Source organism: Haematobia irritans, chromosome 5 (assembly GCF_050003625.1).
Source record: "Haematobia irritans isolate KBUSLIRL chromosome 5, ASM5000362v1, whole genome shotgun sequence".
NCBI lineage: Eukaryota > Metazoa > Arthropoda > Insecta > Diptera > Muscidae > Haematobia > Haematobia irritans.
Genome location: NC_134401.1, coordinates 136,288,328 through 136,309,206, shown reverse-complemented (window position 1 = coordinate 136,309,206; position 20,879 = coordinate 136,288,328). Strand labels below are relative to the sequence as shown.

At 22.8% G+C, this 20,879-nt stretch overlaps 1 protein-coding gene and 1 long non-coding RNA gene across 4 annotated transcripts in view; one reads left to right on the top strand and one right to left on the bottom strand.

The window, feature by feature from the left end:
* The window catches only part of LOC142241487 (uncharacterized), a 206,783-nt gene that overhangs the window by 56,375 nt on the left and 129,529 nt on the right, over positions 1-20,879 (top strand). The window lies entirely within an intron of this gene.
* Positions 1-20,879, bottom strand: part of shn (zinc finger protein schnurri) — a 239,578-nt gene that overhangs the window by 89,244 nt on the left and 129,455 nt on the right. For all 3 annotated transcript variants that reach the window (XM_075313247.1, XM_075313248.1, XM_075313249.1), the window contains exon 3: positions 7,661-7,714. In XM_075313247.1, coding sequence (XP_075169362.1) covers positions 7,661-7,714 — 54 coding nt within the window. The remainder of the gene's footprint in view (positions 1-7,660; positions 7,715-20,879) is intronic.

Here is a 20,879-nt window from a genome sequence, read left to right as displayed (position 1 = left end):
TAGAAATAAAATTTTGACAAAATTTTCTATAGAAATAAAATGTTGACAAAATTTTCTATAGGAATGAAATTTTGACAAACTTTCCTATAGAAATAAAATTTCTACAAAATTTCCTATAGAAGTGAAATTTTGAGAAAATGTCCTACAGAAATGAAATTTTGACAAAATTTTCTACAGAGATATGAAATTTTGACAAAATTTTCTATAGAAATGACATTTTGATAAAACTTCATATAGAAATGAAATTTAGACAAAATTTCCTAAAGAAATGAGATTTAAACAAAGTTTCCTATAGTAATGACATTTTGACAAAATTTTCTATAGAAAAGAAATTTTGACAAAATTCCCGATAAAAATGAAATGTTGAAAAAATTTCCTGAATGAAATTTTGAAAAAAAATCCTAAAGAAATGAGGTGAAAAAATATTTATTTCATATAAAGAACAGAAAATTAACACAACTATTCATTTCAACAAAACAATCATAATGAATTCAGTATAAAAATAAAATTTAAAAAAAAAAACATTTTTATTTAATGCTATGCAATTCAAAAAATAATATAAAAAACATTTTTTTTAATATATAGTTTTACTTTAGTAAGTTTTTTATTTAAAAATAAAGATCTTTAATATTTATGTTACATATGTGTTGCCCGATTTTCCAAAATTTGACAGTTTGCAAACAATTTATTAAAATAAAATTTTTAAAAATTTTCTTAGAAATACAATTTTGCAAAAATGTTCATAGAAATAAATTTTTGCAAGAATTTACTATAGAAAAAAATTGCCAAAAATGTTCTATAGAAATAAATTTTTGCAAGAATATTCTATAGAAATAAAAATGTGCAAAAATCTATCTATAGAAATAAAAATTTGACAAAATTCTCTATAGAAATAAAATGTTGACAAAATTTTTTATAGTAATACAATTTTGACAAAATTTTCGATAGAAATAAAATTTTGACAAAATTTTCTATAGAAATATAATTTTGACAAAATTTTCTATAGAAATATCATTTTGACAAAATTTTCTATAAAAATAAGGTTTTGACAAAATTTTCTATAGAAATAAAATTTTGAAAAAAATTTCTATAGAAATAAAATTTTGCCGAAATTTTCTATAGAAATAAAATTTTGACAACTTGTTCTGTAGAAATAAATTTTTGACAAAATTTTCTATAGAAATAAAATTTTGACAAAATTTTCTACAGAAAAAAAATTTAGACAAAATTTTCTATAGAAATAAAATTTTGGCGAAATTTTCTATAGAAATAAAATTTTGCCGAAATTTTCTATAGGAATAAAATTTTAACAAAAATTTCTATAAATTCCATAAAAAACATTTCTTTCTAATAAAACAAAATTTTTATATATAATAACCACAAAAATTTGATCAACAACTTCAAGATATTTTTGTAATTTGGTCGATTTTTGATAAAATTTTCTTCAAATTTTGGTGGATTATTTTTGGCACTAGTGGCAACCGTGAAACTAATACTGTAGATGTAAAGTAAGGTATAGCTCCCACATGTATGAAATCTCTGGCAAAATTTTGCAATTTCTCTATCTGACTATTGTCAAATGTATTCTCTCTTTTGGTGGCTCTAAATGTGTAAACGAACTGCTTGTAGTCCAAATTGTTGAACTGAGCTAATATCGTCATTTTTGGGGCAAAAATCGGAAAGTCGGCATTTGCTATTTTTTGAGTAAAAAATCGTCAAAATGCCGATAAATCGGCAAATTTGGCAGCCCTGCTCACTCCCTTAAGAACAAGAGGATAAGAGAGCTATTGATTCCTAGGAAACATCACTTACTACAGATCGAGAGATTAGAAGAGCTTAAAATGGCTAAAACATCACTTACATGACATCAAATTAGGAGAGAACAGCACTCTCAAAAAAAAAAACGACTGTAATCATATCTATTCTTTATATACACGTTACAACATAAAATAAATCGAGTTAATAATCAAAAAAAAAATGTTTGTCAAAATAGAATTGAAAATAAAAATAACCTCAACCAAAATAAATTAAATATTTATGATTATAAAAGTGTAAATGTTCGAATTTTTTTTTAACAAAATATAGCCTTAAATTTTATTTTTATGTTTGAGAGCGATTTGGTATACTTTAATTTAATATAATTTTACCTAGGTATGAAACGAGTGTTCAATTAAGTGACAAAAGAAAGAAATTTATTAATAATTTACAATTTCGTTTATTCTAACTGAGAATTCCAAGTCTGTTTTAGCCGTCAAATTCTTCATGTCTCCCATCAGCCTTGTCCAAAGTTTTAAAATAATATACCAAAATGACCTTCTCTACCCACAAGTCCTATAATTAAATTAGAAAAGTAATAATTAATACAGCAAAAATATGACAAATGTCCCCCAGAAACTTTTACCATTTAATTTTTTTTTTCGAATCGATGTTGAAATTTAAAATTCTGGTGACATTAAGTCTGCATTGGTTCTCATCCATAGTGTCTACGTTTGCCACATACATTATTTCACACCTTTTGAATTTTATTTCTTATTACTGTATTATTTTATTGGCTATATAAATAGCCAATACGACAAATGGAAGGGTTATAGGTAGGTAAAGTAACTATACAACTGTTGTAGAAAATGAAAGTTAGATTTTAAATTATAGGAAGATATCACAAAGTGAATTATGGCTCTTGCTTGATATAATTTCTTTGCTGTTATCACATAATGGTGTGATTTGAATCTAACTTTATTACTTAATTGCAGAAATGGTGTAAAACGAGATAAAAACTAAACTTTGATTTGTTGATAAGACAAGAATTTTTGTTTTAATATCAGGCACAAGTCAACAAAGAAAATAAACTTTTTTTATAGAAATAAAATTTAGACAACATTTTCTATAGAAATAAAATAGAATAAAACAATAGAAATAAAAAAATCGATAGAAATAATTTTGACAAAAATTTCCAGAGAAATAATTATATAGAAATAAAATTTTGGGAAAATTTTATATAGAAATAAAATTTTGGGAAAATTTCATATTAAAATAATTTTTGACAAATTTTTCTATAGAAATAAACTGTTGACAATATTTTGCATAGAAATAAACATTTGGAGAAAATTTGCTATAGAAATAGAAATTTGACAACATTTTCTATAGAAATAGAAGTTTGACAAAATTGTCTATCGAAATAAAATTTTGACAAAGTTTTCTATAGAAATAAAATTTTTAAAAAATTTTCTATAAAATTAAAATTTTGACAAAATTTTCTATAGAAACAAATTTTGACAACCTTTTCTATAGAAATAAAATTTTGACAAATTTTTCTATAGAAATAAAATTTTGACAAAATTTTCTATAGAAATAAAATTTTGACAAAATTTTCTATAAAATTAAAATTTTGACAAAATTTTCTATAGAAATAAAATGTTGACAAAATTTTCTATAGAAATAGAAGTTTGACAAATTTTTCTATAGAAATAAAATTTTGACAAAATTTTCTATAGAAATAAAATTTTGACAAAATTTTCTATAGAAATAAAATTTTGACAAAATTTTCTATAAAATTAAAATTTTGACAAAATTTTCTATAGAAATAAAATTTTGACAAAGTTTTCTATAGAAATAAAATTTTGACAAAATTTTCTATAGAAATAAAATTTTGACAAAATTTTCTATAGAAATAAAATGTTGACAACATTTTCTATAGAAATAACATTTTGACAAACATTTCTATAGAAATAAAATTTTGACAAAATTTTCTATAGAAATAAAATTTTCTATAGAAATAAAATTTTCTATAGAAATAAAATTTTGACAAAATTTTCTATAGAAATAAAATTTTGACAAAATTTTCTATAAAAATAAAATTTTTACAAAATTGTCTATAGAAATAAAATTTTCTATAGAAATAAAATTTTGACAAAATTTTCTATAGAAATAAAATTTTGACAAAATTTTCTATAGAAATAAAATTTTGACAAAATTTTCTGTAGAAATAAAATTTTGACAAAATTTTCTATAAAAATAAAATTTTTACAAAATCTTCTATAGAAATAAAATTTTGACAAAATTTTCTGTAGAAAAAAAAATTGACAAAATTTTTTATAGAAATAAAATTTTACGAGAATTTTCTATGAAATAAAATTTTCCATGAATTTTCTACATTTTGACAAAATTCAACATTTTGACAAAATTTTCTGTAGAAATAAAATTTTGAGAAAATTTCAGAAATAAAATGTTGACAAGTTTTTCTATAGAAAAAAAATTTTGACAAAATTTTCTATAGAAATCAAATTTTTACAAAATTTTCTATAAAAATAAATTTTTTACAAAATTTTCTATAGAAATAAAATTTTGACAAAATTTTCTATAGAAATACAATTTTTACAAAATTTTCTATAGAAATAAAATTTTGACAAAATTTTCTATAGAAATACAATTTTTACAAAATTTTCTATAGAAATAAACCTTTGACAAAATTTTCTATAGAAATAAAATTTTTACAAAATTTCCTATCAAAATAAAATTTTTACAAAATTTTCTATCAAAATAAAATTTTGACAAAATTTTCTATAGGAATAAATTTTTGACAAAATTTTCTATAGAAATAAAATTTTGACAAAATTTTCTATAGAAATATAATTTTGACAAAATTTTCTATAGAAATAAAATGTTGACAAAATTTTCTATAGAAATAAAATTTTTACAAAATTTTCTATAAAATTAAAATTTTGACAAAATTTTCTATAGAAATAAAATTTTGACAAAATTTTCTATAGAAATAAAATTTTGACAAAATTTTCTATAGAAATAAAATTTTGACAAAATTTTCTATAGAAATAAAATGTTGAGAAAATTTTCTATAGAAATAAAATTTTTACAAAAATGTCTATAGAAATAAAATTTTTACACAATTTTCTGTAGAAATAAAATTTGCAAAAATATTGTATAGAAATTTTGACAAAAATTTTCTATAGAAATTTTGACAAAAATTTTCTATAGAAATAAAGTTTTATTAGGTTTTTAGCAGATACATTTTTGACAAAATTTCCAATAGAAATAAAATTTGGACAAAATTTTCAATAGAAATAAAATTTGGACAATTTTTTAATAGAAATAAAATGTTGACACAATTTTGTATAGAAATAAAATTTTCTATGAAAATAAAATTTTGATAAAATTTTCTATGAAAATAAAATTTTGATTACATTTTCTATAATAATAAAATTTCAGAAAATTTTCTATAGAAATAAAATTTTCAGAAAATTTTCAATAGAATAAAATTTTGTAAAGTTTTCTATAGAAATAAAATTGTGAGAAAATTTTCTATAGAAATAAAATTTTGAAAAATTTTCCATAGAAATAAAATTTGCAAAAAATTTTTATGGAAATAAAATTTTAGTTAAGTTTTCTGTAGATAAATAGAAGTTTTAAAAAATCGCAATAGTAATAAAATTTTGACAAAAATTTCTATAGAAATAAAATTTTAACGTCATTTTCTATAGCAATAAAATTTTGAAAAAAAAATTCTACAGCAATTAAATTTTTGAAAAAAAAAATTCTATAGAAATAAAATGTTGAGAAATTTTTTTATAGAAATAAAATGTTGATTAATTTTTTTATAAAAAGAAAAATTTGACAAAATTTTCTATAGAAATAAACTGTTGAATTAAAATATTCTAATATTTTTTTAGAAAAACTAACTGGAAATGTTTTTGTCATGAGTTGATATTTTTCGTATGGTCTTTAAGACTCATTTTTTTAAACATTTTTGGAATCTTATCAATATAAAATTTTTAGCAATAAAGATAGCGTACGAGTTCCCTTCTTTACCCCTTAAGTGGTTGGTGTATATCTGCCCCATGGAACTGAATACACAAAACATTGTGATATTAGCATTTTAACTATTTTGTGATATTTATTTGCTATCAGCTATGAAGCAAAAACAACAAAAAAAGAATGCAAAATAAAAAATGGAATAAATAGAAAAAATTCCTCTTGGCTTTATCAAACTCTAAATAAAGGAACAGCCATAAAAAATGAACAATCAGCGATTGTTGTCGTTTCTCAGTCGATTCTGGTATTTTTTGTTCTTTACCATGCTCGAGTTCTGGTCTACTCTGGCGGGTTAGATGGCTGACGTTGTTGGTGCTGGTGCCAGAAGATTTCAAACGTCATTTTATATTTAGTAGCAAATATTTGCCAACAATTTTTTTATTTTATTTGGTTTTGGTTGTTATTTTTTGCTTCATCTATGATTTTCGTCATTTTTCAAAAACAAAAAAAAAAATGTTTAGAAAAAAAATTAAATTTTTGGCACTAAGCTTAAGTGGATTTTTTCATGACGTCCCCTTGCCACTATTCTCTAAATCTTGAATAGCTTATAAAAATAGCTTATTTTAGTTGAGGGGGCTTTAACACGACTTTTTTTCTCTCTCTCTCTCCTGCTGTTGATTGAATTTGAAATTAGCACAGAACATGTTGACGTTTCAATGCCAGCGAACAAAAGAAAAAAAATGTTGCTAAACAAAGAAAAAGAGTAACATTAGAATTCAAATCAAACAAGTCAATCGTAAAAAGCTTCTCAGCCTATCAATAGCCTATCAATCAAAAGTTCTTAGTTGGTTATGTCAATAGCATAAAGCCATAAAAATGTCAAAATGAATTGATTTGACATGGGAACACAAATGGAATTTGAGTGGGGCGAGGGGGTATGGATAGTCAATTTCGGTTGTAATGAACAATTTATGCTGATAGCTATATGTAAAATGGATAATATTTTACATAATCACAAACCTTTGAAAATTGTTTGAATTCAACTTGATTTCACACATAATACATATTGGTCTGATATAATATACAATATCGGTTGATTTGATTTTTAAATATCTGAAAACTAGTTGTATTCATGGGGTATGAGTTGGTCATGGTTTTAATCCTAGGCACTGCCCGTACAGGGTGGCTTATTTCTAAACTGCTCGTTTGACTGATAGACTTATTCCGAAATAAAGTTATTTGTTAGAGTAGATTTGATTTTCAAATTTTACAACAACATTTTGTTTTGTACAAAATTGCTATGTTTAAAATTTAAGGAAAAAAAAGGTGTCATAATATTTTACAATACCAACAGGCATCATCACCACATGCCACAAAAAATAGCACATGAACATGAACGTCATGGTAATTAGTGGCAAATGGTAATGTTCGCAATTCCTTGACAGTCACCTTCAAATACTACCTGTCTCGAATAGCATTTGTGCACTGGCGCTGAGGGTATTTCCCTGAAATTAGTCAATTACTAACAGGTAAGAAATTTAGGAAAAGAGAAAAGTGCACCACTTGAGCTAATACGTTTGTATTGGACACGAAATTACAATGGGATTTTAAAAATGGTTTTATTACCAAAACATAAGACAAGTGGATTATCACCTTAGGTACAAAAAAAAAACTAGGATGGTAACAAGTGTTTCTTACGGACTTCTAAATTCTATTGAGATTTTTATGGGTTTTTACGTGGAAATTTTGAAATATTTTTCTGAAATGCAATTCATTATGCTCGGGGTAAATAGGGGTTTCCCAAACGAAAGGATTTGTTTTAATAGCACTGAGACTTTGGGAAGCAATTCTTTTGAGTTACTTGTTTAAAAGGTAAAGGGTTTAATGAATAACTTACCTCTTAGTTTTTCACGGGCATTTTCGGTTTTGCTACGTGAGTTCACTGTGGCTTCTGTAAAGAAAATAAAAATAAACAATACAAAAATATAATTTAGTTAAGTAATTTATTAAGTCAGTTAGTCCAGATTGATATAATTTATAATTTAATTTTATTTAATCTAATTTAACTTTTGTATGATTTAATTCAATTTATTTTATTATAGTTTAAACTATCGTAAATCTATTATTCAATCTTAAATTTTATTTCTATTTATTTTTTTGCAAAATTTTTTTTCTATAGAAAATTTTCTGAAAATTTTATTTCTATAGAAAATTTTCTGAAAATTTTATTTCTATAGAAGATTTTCTTATAATTTTATTTCCAAAGATTTTTTATAGAAAATTTTCTGAAAATTTTTTGTTTCTATACAAAATTTTATTTCTATAGAAATTTTTCTGAAAATTTTATTTCAATAGAAAATTTTATTTCCTTAGAAAATTTTATTTCTATAGAAAAATTTCTACAAATTTTATTTCTGTAGAAATTTTTCTGAATGTTTTATTTCAAGAGAAAATTTTACTTCCATAGAAAATTTTATTTCTGTAGAATTTTTTCTGAAAGATTTATTTCTACAGAAAATATTCAGAAAATTTTATTTCTATAGAAAATTGTCACAAAATCTTATTTCTATAGATAATTGTCTCAAAATTTTATTTCTATAGAAAATTTTCTCAAAATTTTATTTCTATAGAAAATTTTCTCATAATTCTATTTTTGTAGAAAATTTTCTCAAAATTTTATTTCTGTGTCAAAAATTTTTTTCTATAGAAAATTTTCACTAAATTCTATTTTTGTAGAAAATCTTTTCAAAATTGTATTTCTATAGAAGATTTTATCAAAACTTTATTTCTATAGAAAATTTTCTGAAAATTTTATTTCTATAGAAGATTTTCTTATAATTTTATTTCCATAGATTTTTTATAAAAATTTTCTGAAATTTTTTTATTTCTATAGAAGTTTTTCTGAAAATTTTATTTCAATTGAAAATTTTATTTCTATAGAAAAATTTCTACAAATTTTATTCCAATAGAAAATTTTCTGAAAATTTTATTTCTGTAGAAATTTTTCTGAATGTTTTATTTCAATAGAAAATTTTATTTCAATAGAAAATTTTATTTCTGAAAATTTTATTTGTACAGAAAATATTCTGAAAATTTTATTTCTATAGAAAATTGTCTCAAAATTTTATTTCTATAGAAAATTGTCTCAAAATTTTATTTCTGTAGAATTTTTTTCTGAAAATTTTATTTCTATAGAAAATTTTCTGAAAATTTTATTTCTATAGAAAATTGTCTCAAAATTTTATTTCTATAGAAAATTTTATTTCTATCGAAAATTTCTGAAAATTTTATTTTTATAGAAAAATGTCTCAAAATTTTATTTCTATAGAAAATTTTCTGAAAATTTTATTTCTATAGAAAATTTTCTGAAAATTTTATTTCTATAGAAAATTTTCTGAAAATTTTATTTCTATAGAAAATTTTCTGAAAATTTTATTTCTATAGAAAATTGTCTCAAAATTTTATTTCTATAGAAAATTTTCTCATAATTCTATTTTTGTAGAAAATTTTCTCAAAATTTTATTTCTGTGTCAAAAATTTTTTTCTATAGAAAATTTTCACCAAATTCTATTTTTGTAGAAAATCTTTTCAAAATTGTATTTCTATAGAAGATTTTATCAAAACTTTATATCTATAGAAAAATTTCTGAAAATTTTATTCCTATAAAAAATTGTACCAAAATTTTTTTTTGGAAAATTGTGTCAATTTTTTCCTACAGAAAATTTTCAATTTCAATTTTCTTTTTTTTTTGAAAATTACGTCAAAATTTTATTTCTCTAGAAAAATTTTCTTAAAACTTCACTTTTATAGAAAATTTTGTTAAAACTTTATTTCTATAAAAAATTTTGTTAAAATTTTATTTCTATAGAAAATTTTGTCAAAATTTTATTTCTATAGAAAAGTTTGTCAAAATTTTATTTTTATAGAAAATTTTATCAAAATTTTATTTCTATAGAAAATTTTGTCACAATTTTATTTCTATAAAAAATTGTCTCAATTTTTTTCTATGGAAAATTTTCTCAAAATTTTATTTCTATAGAAAATTGTCTCAAATTTTTTTCTATGGAAAATTGTGTCAAATATTTTTTTCTATAGAAAATTTTCTCAAAATTCTATTTTCGTAGAAAATTTTTGCAAAATTTTATTTCTGTGTCAAAATTTTTTTTTTCTATAGAAAATTTTCACAAAATTCTATTTTTGTAGAAAATCTTTTCAAAATTGTATTTCTATAAAAGATTTTATCAAAAATTTATTTCTATAGAAAATTTTCTGATTTTTTTTTCTATAAAAAATTGTACCAAAATTTTTTCTATAGAAAATTGTGTCAATTTTTCCTACAGAAAATTTTCTTAAAATTTCAGTTTTGTTGAAAATTACGTCAAAATTTTATTTCTCTATAATTTTGGTTGAAAATTATGTCAAAATTTTATTTCTCTAGAAAATTTCGTTTAAATTTTATTTCTATCGACAATTTTAGCAAACTTTTATTTCTACAGAATATTTTCTATAGAAATACAATTTTTTGAAAATTTCATTTCTATAGAAATTTTTCTGAAAGTTTTATTTCTATACAAAAATTTCTAAAATTTTATTTCTATAGAAAATTTTTTGAAAGTTTTATTTCTATAGAAAACTTTCGGAAAATGTTATTTCTATAGGAAATTTTATTGAAAATTTTATTTGCATGGAAAATTTCGGAAAATTTTATTTCTATAGACAATTGTATAAATTTTTTTCTATGGAAATTTGTGTAAAAATTTTTTTCTATGAACATTTTCCTAAAATTTTATTTTTATAGAAAGTGTTTCGAAAATGTTATTTCTATAGAAAATTTTCTCAAAATTTTATTTCTATAGAAAATTTTCTCAAAATTTCATTTATATAGATAAATTTTCCGAAAATTTTATTTATATAGAAAATTGTAAATTTTTTTTTCTATGGAAATTTGTGTCCATATTTTTTTCTATGAAAATTTTCCTAAAAGTTTATTTCTATAGAAAATTTTGTTTCTGTAGAAACTTTTCTCAAAAGTTTATTTCTATAGAAAGTGTTCCGAAAAATGTATTTCTATTGAAAATTTTGTCAAAATTTTATTTCTATAGAAAAATTTCTCAACATTTTATTTCTGTAAAAAATTTTGTTAAAATTTTCTCAAAATTTCATTTCTATAGAAAATTTTCTAAAAATTTCATTTCTGGAGGAAATTTTGTGAGAAAATTTTTAGAGAAAATTTTATTTCTGTAGAAAAGTTGCTCAAAAGTTTATTTCTATAGAAAATTTTCTGAAATTTCTATAGAAAATTTTCTCAAAATTTTATTTGTATAGAAAATTTTCTCAAAATTTTATTTCTTTAGAAAATTCTCTGAAAATTTTATTTCTTTAGAAAATTCTCTGAAAATTTTTATTTAAATAAAAAAAATTTTCATAATTTTATTTCTATAGCAAAATTGCTGAAAATATATCTATAGGAAATTTTCTGAAAATTTTATATTTATATAAAAAATTCCGGAAAATTTTATTTCTAGAGAAAATTTTCTCAATATTTTATTTCTATAAAAAAACATTGTTAAAATTTTCTCAAAATTTCATTTTTATAGAAAATTTTCTGAAAATTTTTTGATATAAAAAATTTTCTGAAAATTTTATTTCTATAAAAAAAAATTCACAATTTTATTTCTGGAGGAAATTGTGTGAAAATTTTATTTGTTTAGAAATTTTCTCAAAAGTTTTCTGAAAATTTTATTTCTTTAGAAAATTTTCTCAAAATGTTATTATATAAAAAAAATTGTCTCAAAATTTTATTTCTATAGAAAATTTCTGAAAATTTAATTCTATAGAAAAATTTCTCAAAAGTTTATTTCTATAGAAAATATTCGGAAAATTTTATTGCTATAGAAAATTTTTTGAAAATTTTATATCATAGAAAATTTTTTGAAAATTTTATATGCATAGAAGATTTTATTTTTATGAAAACCTTTCTGAAAATTTTATTTCTGTAGAAAATTTTGTTTCTGTAGAATATTTTGTCAAAAAATTTTTTTGTTATGGAATATAGAAAATAGAAAATTTTCTGAAAATTTTATTCTATTGAAAGGGACCCACCATGGTGCAATGGTTAGCATGCCCGCTATGCATACAAAAGGTCGTAGGTTCGATTCCTGCTTCGACCGAACACCAAAAAGTTTTTCAGCGGTGGATTATCCCACCTCAGTAATGCTGGTGACATTTCTGAGGGTTTTAAAGCTTCTCTAAGTGGTTTCACTGCAATGTGGAACGCCGTTCGGACTCGGCTATATAAAGGAGGTCCCTTGTCAGTGAGCTTAACATGGAATTGGGCAGCACTCAGTGATAAGATAGAAGTTCACCAATGTGGTATCACAATGGACTGAATAGTCTAAGTGAGCCTGATACATCGGGCTGCCACCTAACCTAACCTATTCTATTGACAATGTTCTCAAAAAAAAAATTTTATAGAAAAATTGCTCTATATTTTATTTCTATAGAAAATTTCTGAAAATTTAATTCTGTAGAAAGTCTCCTCAAAATTTTATTTCCATAGAAAATTTTTTGAAAATTTTATTTCTATAGAAAATTTTCTGACAATTTTATTTTTATAGAAAATTTCCAGAAAATTATAAAAATAATTTTGTTAAAATTTTATTTCTATGGAAACTTTCCTCAAATTTTATTTCTATAGAAAATTTTCTCAAAATTAAAAAAAAAAATTCACAAAATTTTATTTTTTTTTAAATTTTTTCAAAACTTTATTTCTATAGAAAATTTTCACACAATTTTATTTGTATCGAAAATTTTTTCAAAATTTTATTTCTATAGTCTAACCTAACCTTCTATAGAAAATGTTAGCACACTTTTAATTTTTCAAATATTTTCTGAACATTTTATTTCCATAGAAAATTTTTTGAAAATTTTATTTTGATAGAAAATTTTCTCAAAATTTTATTTCTGTAGAAAATTTCCAATTTTCTGGAAATTTTCTATAGTTAATTTTTGGAAAATTTAATTTCTGTAGAAAAATAATTTTAATTTTAATTTGAATTCAGTTTAATTTACTACAATTTACTTGCAGTTTAAATTATTTTAATTCCATTTTTAATTTTAATCATTTCTTTTTTATCATTATACCCTAAGACTTACTGTATATCAATGCATTTCATATTGCATTTTGTGCATTTGCCTTTGACCATTAAGTCTGTAAATACTGTAGCAACAACAATGACAATACGAAAACAAACATTGACAGCAATTTTTCTATACAGGTTTATGGTTCTATGTTCGATGTGGTTGTCTAGTCTCTCTTAGACTGCAATGTTGACGTATTTCAAACGACCTTAGTTAGATTGCAGTTGCATGTACTACGTGTGTGTGTGTTTGTGAATTTGTGTGGGATGTGGGTTTCTATGCAGAATTTAGCATTGTGTGCCATAGTTTTATTTGAACATTGACCAATGTTTTTCTAGTTGCGATAGGCGTAGTGACATTCTAAATTTTATTTATTTATATTGAAATTAATTGTTGAAATATTCTTGCTCATACATATGGGATTGATATAGAAAATGTTTTTATTAAGAATGTTGTTATTTTGCTTATGTAGATTGGCATCTGGCATTTTCTTTTCTTTTACTGTGTTTCAGTAAAAGTCTTTAGAAAAAAAGTTTCAATTTTAATTTAATTTATTTCTTCATCTGACCGAAAAAACCCAGACACAAAGTCCTTAAACCAAAAAAAAAAACATATTTCAACCACTACTGTGTGGTATTTCGAAACCAAGCAGGAGGAGGTTTTGTACAAAGCAAAAACATTTAAGCGGAAATATTAAATGCAGTGTTTGAACATGCAACATACTTGAAGTGCACAATGGAGTGCAGCACTCTGCGGCTGGAAATGTTTGGGAGTAAAAGGAATATAAAACACCAATATTGGCAGACTCTTTATGGACGATGATGATGACAACGACGACGATAATTACGTTTTTGCAGCATTGGTCATCAACCACTTGCATATTTGTTGAAACCATATCTACCGTACAAAAAAAAATTTTGAGACATAAATCTAAAGAAACCCGTTTACGTTGTGGTTTTGTTCGACTTGCTTAAGATGCTGTTGTTAGCGTTTAACAACAAATAAGAGAAGAAAAACAAAAATGACGACCATTTTTTGGTTTGAATTTGGTGATGACGAAAAAAACGTATGACAATAATGATGAATCACTTCATTATGATGGCTGATCCTAGGCATCCCCGAGTTTTTTGCCAAATGAAAACATTGCCACCATCACAACGTCATAATCTTGGTAATCATGATGTTGGTTAGTTAGTGGGAAACATAATAGTCAACGTAATCATTGGTGGCTACTTGCTTGTATTGTTGTTGCCATACATTATTGTTGGCCATGACTAAACTGTTTTTTGCAGCCTACTTTTTATGGTTGAGTAGAGATTGTTGTTGTCACAAAACAGTAGGTTAGGTTAGGTGGCAGCCCGATGTATCAGGCTCACTTAGACTATTCAGTCCATTGTGATACCACATTGGTGAACTTCTGTCTTATCACTGAGTGCTGTCGAAGCAGGAATCGAACCCACGACCTTGAGTATGCAAGGCGGTCATGCTAACCATTGCACCACGGTGGCTCCGTGTCACAAAACAGTAGATTTAAGAGCATAAAAGTATAATTTAATTTAATTTAATTTAATTTAATTTAATTTAATTTAATTTAATTTAATTTAATTTAATTTAATTTAATTTAATTTAATTTAATTTAATTTAATTTAATTTAATTTAATTTAATTTAATTTAATTTAATTTAATTTAATTTAATTTAATTTAATTTAATTTAATTTAATTTAATTTAATTTAATTTAATTTAATTTAATTTAATTTAATTTAATTTAATTTAATTTAATTTAATTTAATTTAATTTAATTTAATTTAATTTATTTTTGATTTATATTTGTTTTCATTTCTTTATACCACTGTGTTGTAACACTTCCTTTATCTGCTTTTTTTATCAACAATGAAAACCACCGACAAAAACCTGTTCTCTTTTGAATAACCACTAAAGAAAACTTGCAAGACCAAGTCTTTCTCTCCTACATACACACTCTCATACAAACCAACCAACGACATGTGCTTATGTTTGTTATATTTGGTTGCTGAAGCTGCAAACTTGCAAACCAAGCAACTAAAATAAAAAATAAACACCTCTCCCCCATTCCTATGTTGAGGAAAAATAAAAAAGCGCAACACTGAGGCATTTCATTATGAAGTCATCTAAACTTCGCTGCGTCGCTGCTTCGAGTGTATAGCAGTTCTTCACCATTCGTTCATTTCTAGCTTTGCGTTCGTTCATTCAATCTTGTTTTAATTGGGGGAATCCGTTTTGTTGTCTGTGGCCGTTGGTGTCTTGCTAGACTTTTGTTGTGGTTCATACAAAAAGGCGTGTAGGTGATTGTGTGTGAGTGTGTGCGTTGTATGTGTTTGGTATATGCTTGACGTTTGGCTGGGGCTGCTTAGTTAATACTGGCCGTTGTGTTTTGTCCATTTGCTTCACCTTTACAAGACAAAAAAAATTTTTGCCTGGCTGGATTGGTGTGTTTGTTTCTCTTTTTGCACTATTTTTTTCTCTTGTTTTTTTTTCTACTAAACTTTATGAATTGCAGCTGTTTTTAAGTTTTTTTGGTTTATTTGTGGCATAATGGTAAAAACTATAAAAAACCGGTATTTTCAGAACAACAATGGCAATAACCTGAAGCATGCCATAACGTTCGTGTAGTTTGAATTTTTATTTTGAATTCGAAAGTCTGTGCAATGTGTGGTGGTTGGCTGGTTTGTCTGGTATTGGCTTGGTGCCGGTGGCGTATAAGCGATGCTATTTGGGGCAAATTCAAACAAATTGTGCACAATGTTTTTCCGAGAAAAGAATAAACAAAAAACTAATGAGTTAAGAGGAATTTTATGAAATGTAGTTTTTATCGGCAATTGGTCATAAAGGAAAGATTATAACAATTTTGTTTGTTTTACTAAATAAAGTGAAATAAAATAAAATAAAACAAATAAAATAAAATAAAATAAAATAAAATAAAATAAATAAAATAAAATAAATGAAATAAAAAAAATAAATGAAATAAAATAAAATAAATTAAAATAGAAATAAAATTAAAGTTAAAATAGTTAAATAAAAAAAGATAGAATTAAAACTAAAACTAAAATTGCAATAAATTAAATTGAAAGTAAAATTAAAACTACAATTGCAGTAAATTAAATTAAAACTAAAATTGATAAAAATTTAAATTAATTAAATTAAATTAAAACCAGTTAACGGCGTTTTTCCTTCGAATGCTTGTTTTTAAACTAAGTCTTAAGCTTGACTTCAGCAATTTTTCAAATATTAGGATGTGATTCCAAATCATCAGATTTAAGAGGAATTTTATGATATGTAGTTTCTTCGTCGTAATTGGTCAGAAAGGAAAGATTCTAATACATTTTTTGTTTTTATTAAAGAAAAAAAAAATAAATAAAATAAAATAAAATAAAATAAAATAATATAAATGAAATAAATTGAAACAAAATTGAAACTAAAATTAAAATTAAAGTAAAACTTAAAATTAGAATTAAATTAAATTTAAAGTTAGAATTAAAACTAAATTTAAAAATTAATAAAAAATAAAATTAATTAAATTAAATTAAATTAAATTAAATTAAATTAAATTAAATTAAATTAAATTAAATTAAATTAAATTAAATTAAATTAAATTAAATTAAATTAAATTAAATTAAATTAAATTAAATTAAATTAAATTAAATTAAATTAAATTAAATTAAATTAAATTAAATTAAATTAAATTAAATTAAATTAAATTAAATTAAATTAAATTAAATTAAATTAAATTAAATTAAATTAAATTAAATTAAATTAAATTAAATTAAATTAAATTAAATTAAATTAAATTAACCTTTAACTGGGTACGTGGTGGTAAAATTTACCACCTCGAACACTCGTTTACATATATTTTAAAAAAGACGTGTGAAATAAAGTATATGTTAATCATTGAAAGAACATATAATATTTCGAAATATTGTTTTATTTTCGTTAAATACAATGTTTACTAATCAACAAATATAATAATGATACAAAAAAAACATTTTTTTACAGAAAAAATATTAATGTAAAAGAGGGGGTAAAATTTACCACACGTCGCAAATTACGCAAAAAAATTTCACCTCACCGGTTAAAGGTTAAATTAAATTAAATTAAATTAAATTAAATTAAATTAAATTAAATTAAATTAAATTAAATTAAATTAAATTAAATTAAATTAAATTAAATTAAATTAAATTAAATTAAATTAAATTAAATTAAATTAAATTAAATTAAATTAAATTAAATTAAATTAAATTAAATTAAATTAAATTAAATTAAATTAAATTAAATTAAATTAAATTAAATTAAATTAAATTAAATTAAATTAAATTAAATTAAATTAAATTAAATTAAATTAAATTAAATGAAATTAAATTAAATTAAATTAACGCCAGCTAACGGCGTTCTTTCTTCGAGCTTTACCAATTTGTCAAATATTTGGAAGTGATAAAATCCGAAACATCAGTCATCTCCACTCTTTGGCCTAAATTTTGCCCTAAAGAACAGTTTAATCAATAAATTACGAAAAAATAACTTATAAATTATAAATTTTGTTGATTTAAATTAACTTTACTATATTTTAAATGGACTATAATAAATAATTCATCTCTCTTAAAATAATGAAGGAATTAAGTTTGCAATCCTTCAAAACGTGTATAAAATTCAATGGACAGTTCTTTAAAGACTTTTATTTTTATTTTAAATTGTTTAAGATTTGCGACGTATATTTTTAATAATTTTTTTTTATGTACAATATATGTATATACCCAAAATATATTCTCTAATTGTATTGCTCCGGGGTAGAAACTACGAATTTCGAAAAATAAAACAAACAAAAAAAAAACAGTTTGTGTTAATTTTTTCCCTTATTAAAAATTAATGTTCCCATATGTCAACCAATATTTCATTTAATTAATTTGACAAACAAACGTACACTGTCGTATATACTCTTACAATACTTCCCATTTAAGAGATGTGTCTCTGTTAAAATAAATATATTCTCTTACTAAACCAATATACATATGGGAAATTTCTCTATAATTCTTTATCTTTTCTCTCTCTCCCTCTCTTGTTTTGCTTTGAAAATTGGTGAGTATTTGCATTGTGTTTTTATTTTCCCTTTAAACAAGAGCAATAGAGAGGGATTCCCTCGATTTTAAGTGAATTTTAAATTCCATTTAAATGCAATAGAAGTAGCGACTTTTTCAATTTTGATATTTTTTGTTTTATTTTGTGTAATACCCTTATTGTTGTTATTATTGCTTTAAGTAATTCCGATGATTCGTTTGTTTGTTTGCCTCGTTGCTGCCTCTATTATTATTGTTCATCGTCATCATATTTGCGAGTAATTGCAATATATTGTACAGTCCACAGAGAGTAAAAGAGAAGCGAAATAGCATGATTAAGTTCGAGTGTTGGGGCTTTTGTGTTTATTCATTGTTGCTTGATGGTACGTACATGGGTACGTTTACTTGCTATTAACTAGGGGAATTAGTGTACTGTGTGTGTTTGTTGTTACTGTTACTGTTTTAAAGGCATTTTCCTATTATTGTGTTTTCATTGTAAATGTGACTTTGTCTATAGCCCCCCCATCCCATCCACCATGTGCTATTGGTGGTTTATTATTCTCTTTGGTTAATTTGCTTTCCTTGCTTTTGCTTTGATTGCATGATGTTCGGCTGTTAGTGTTGGAAGGTCGTAAGGGGGGTTTCCCAAACATTGATGATTGTGGTATGTATGTATGTATATGTGATTGTATGCGAAGTTGAATTTTGTTTATATCGGTGACAAGAATCTGGTTACGTTATTCACAAATGATTTTGTATGATGAGCAACCATAAGCAGTATGAGTGAGTACAAATGAGTGGAGAAGATGGCCTGAGAATTACGTAGCAAGTTATCATTGTTGTTGTTGTTGTTGCTAGGTAGGTGAGTGGGTGTTTTGCTATATGTACTAGGGTACTTTATCATACTCGTTTTCATTTGTTCTACTGCTTTGGTTGGTCTGGTTAATGTTGTTGCTACTTTTATGGATACTCATATTAAAACGTGTTGTTACCACCACCATTATCATCATTGACTAAGCGAATACATATACATGTTTAACTAGGAGCGCGTGTATAAATTTACTCTATACCTATGGGGTTTGTCGATTACTAACATGGTCGTTGTGAATAAATGGCATGGTCCGTAGAGATAGGTGCTTTGTGAAGTGTGCTTAATGTTAGCATTTTCATCATTTCATTTACATTTACATTCACATGCACGTGCATTTACATCATCATCGCGGCTAAGGTGTTTTGATTTTTCAAACGCTTCTTCGATTGTTCATTGAATCGTTTCTTCATTCATTTGCTATTGTGTTGATTTAATGGAATATTTTTTTGCATTTATGGAGACCTTTTGTTTTATACTTGTAACAACTTTTTGTGGTAAGTGTGTTGGAGGTAATATTACGGAAATGTTTGTTGCTTTTGTAGGGTGTTTTGCCTTTGTTTTATTTTTTCCTTTTTATTTTCCTATAGCTATACCGATGATTGTTGGAAGTTCTCAGGCCATTAGTAATCAATGCGGATGATAAATGACCTCACGTAATTTCAGGCTCACTTAATCTATTTAGTCCATTGTGATACCACAGTTAAATTTATAGCTTTTTGTTATAGCTTTTTGTAGAAATTTTTGTCAAAATTTAATTTCTATAGAAAATTTTGTCAAAATTAAATTTCTATAGAGAATTTTGTCAAAATTTTATTTCTATAGAAAATTTAGTCAAAATTTTATTTCCATAGAGAATTTTGTCAACATTTTATTTCTACAGACAATTTTGTCAAAATTTTATTTCTATAGAAAATTTTGTCAAAATTTTATTTCCATAGAAAATTTTGTCAAAATTTTATTTCTATAGAAAATGTTGTCCAAATTTTATTCCTATAGAAAATTTTGTCAAAATTTTATTTCTATAGAATATTTTGTCAAAATTTTATTTCTATAGAATATTTTGTCAAAATTTTAGTTCTATAGAGCATTTTGTCAAAATTTTATTTCTATAGAAAATCTTTTCAAAATTTTATTTCTATAGAAAATTTTGTCAACATTTTATTTCTACAGACAATTTTGTCAAAATTTTATTTCTATAGAAAATTTTGTCAAAATTTTATTTCTATAGAAAATGTTGTCCAAATTTTATTCCTATAGAAAATTTTGTCAAAATTTTATTTCTATAGAAAATTTTGTCAATATTTTATTTCTATAGAAAATTTTGTCAAAATTTTATTTCTATAGAAAATTTTGTCAAAATTTTATTTCCATAGAAAATTTTGTCAAAATTTTATTTCCATAGTGAATTTTGTCAAAATTTTATTTCCATAGTGAATTTTGTCAAAATTTTATTTTCATAGAAAAATTTGTCAAAATTTTATTTCTATAGAAAATTTTGTTAACATTTTATTTCTATAGAAAATTTTGTCAAAATTTTATTTCTATAGAAAATTTTGCACAATTTCATTTCCATCAACATTTTATTTTTATAGAAAATTTTTTCAAAATTTTATTTCTATAAAAAATTTTAACAAAATTTTATTTCTATAGAAAATTTTTCAAAATTTTATTTCCATAGAAAATTTTGTCAAAGTTTTATTTCTATAGAAAATTTTGTCAAAGTTTTATTTCTATAGAAAATTTTGTCAACATTTTATTTCCATAGAAAATTTGGTTACAATTTAATTTCTATAGAAAATTTTCGAAAAATTTTATTTCTATAGAAATTCTTGCCAAAATTTTATTTCTATAGAAAATTTTGTCAAAATTTTATTTCCATAGAAAATTTTGTCAAAATTTTATTTCTGTAGAAAATTTTGTCAAAGTTTTATTTCTATAGAAAATTTTTTCAAAATTTTATTTCTATAGAAAATTTTGTCAATGTTTTATTTCTGTAGAAAATTTTGTCAAAGTTTTATTT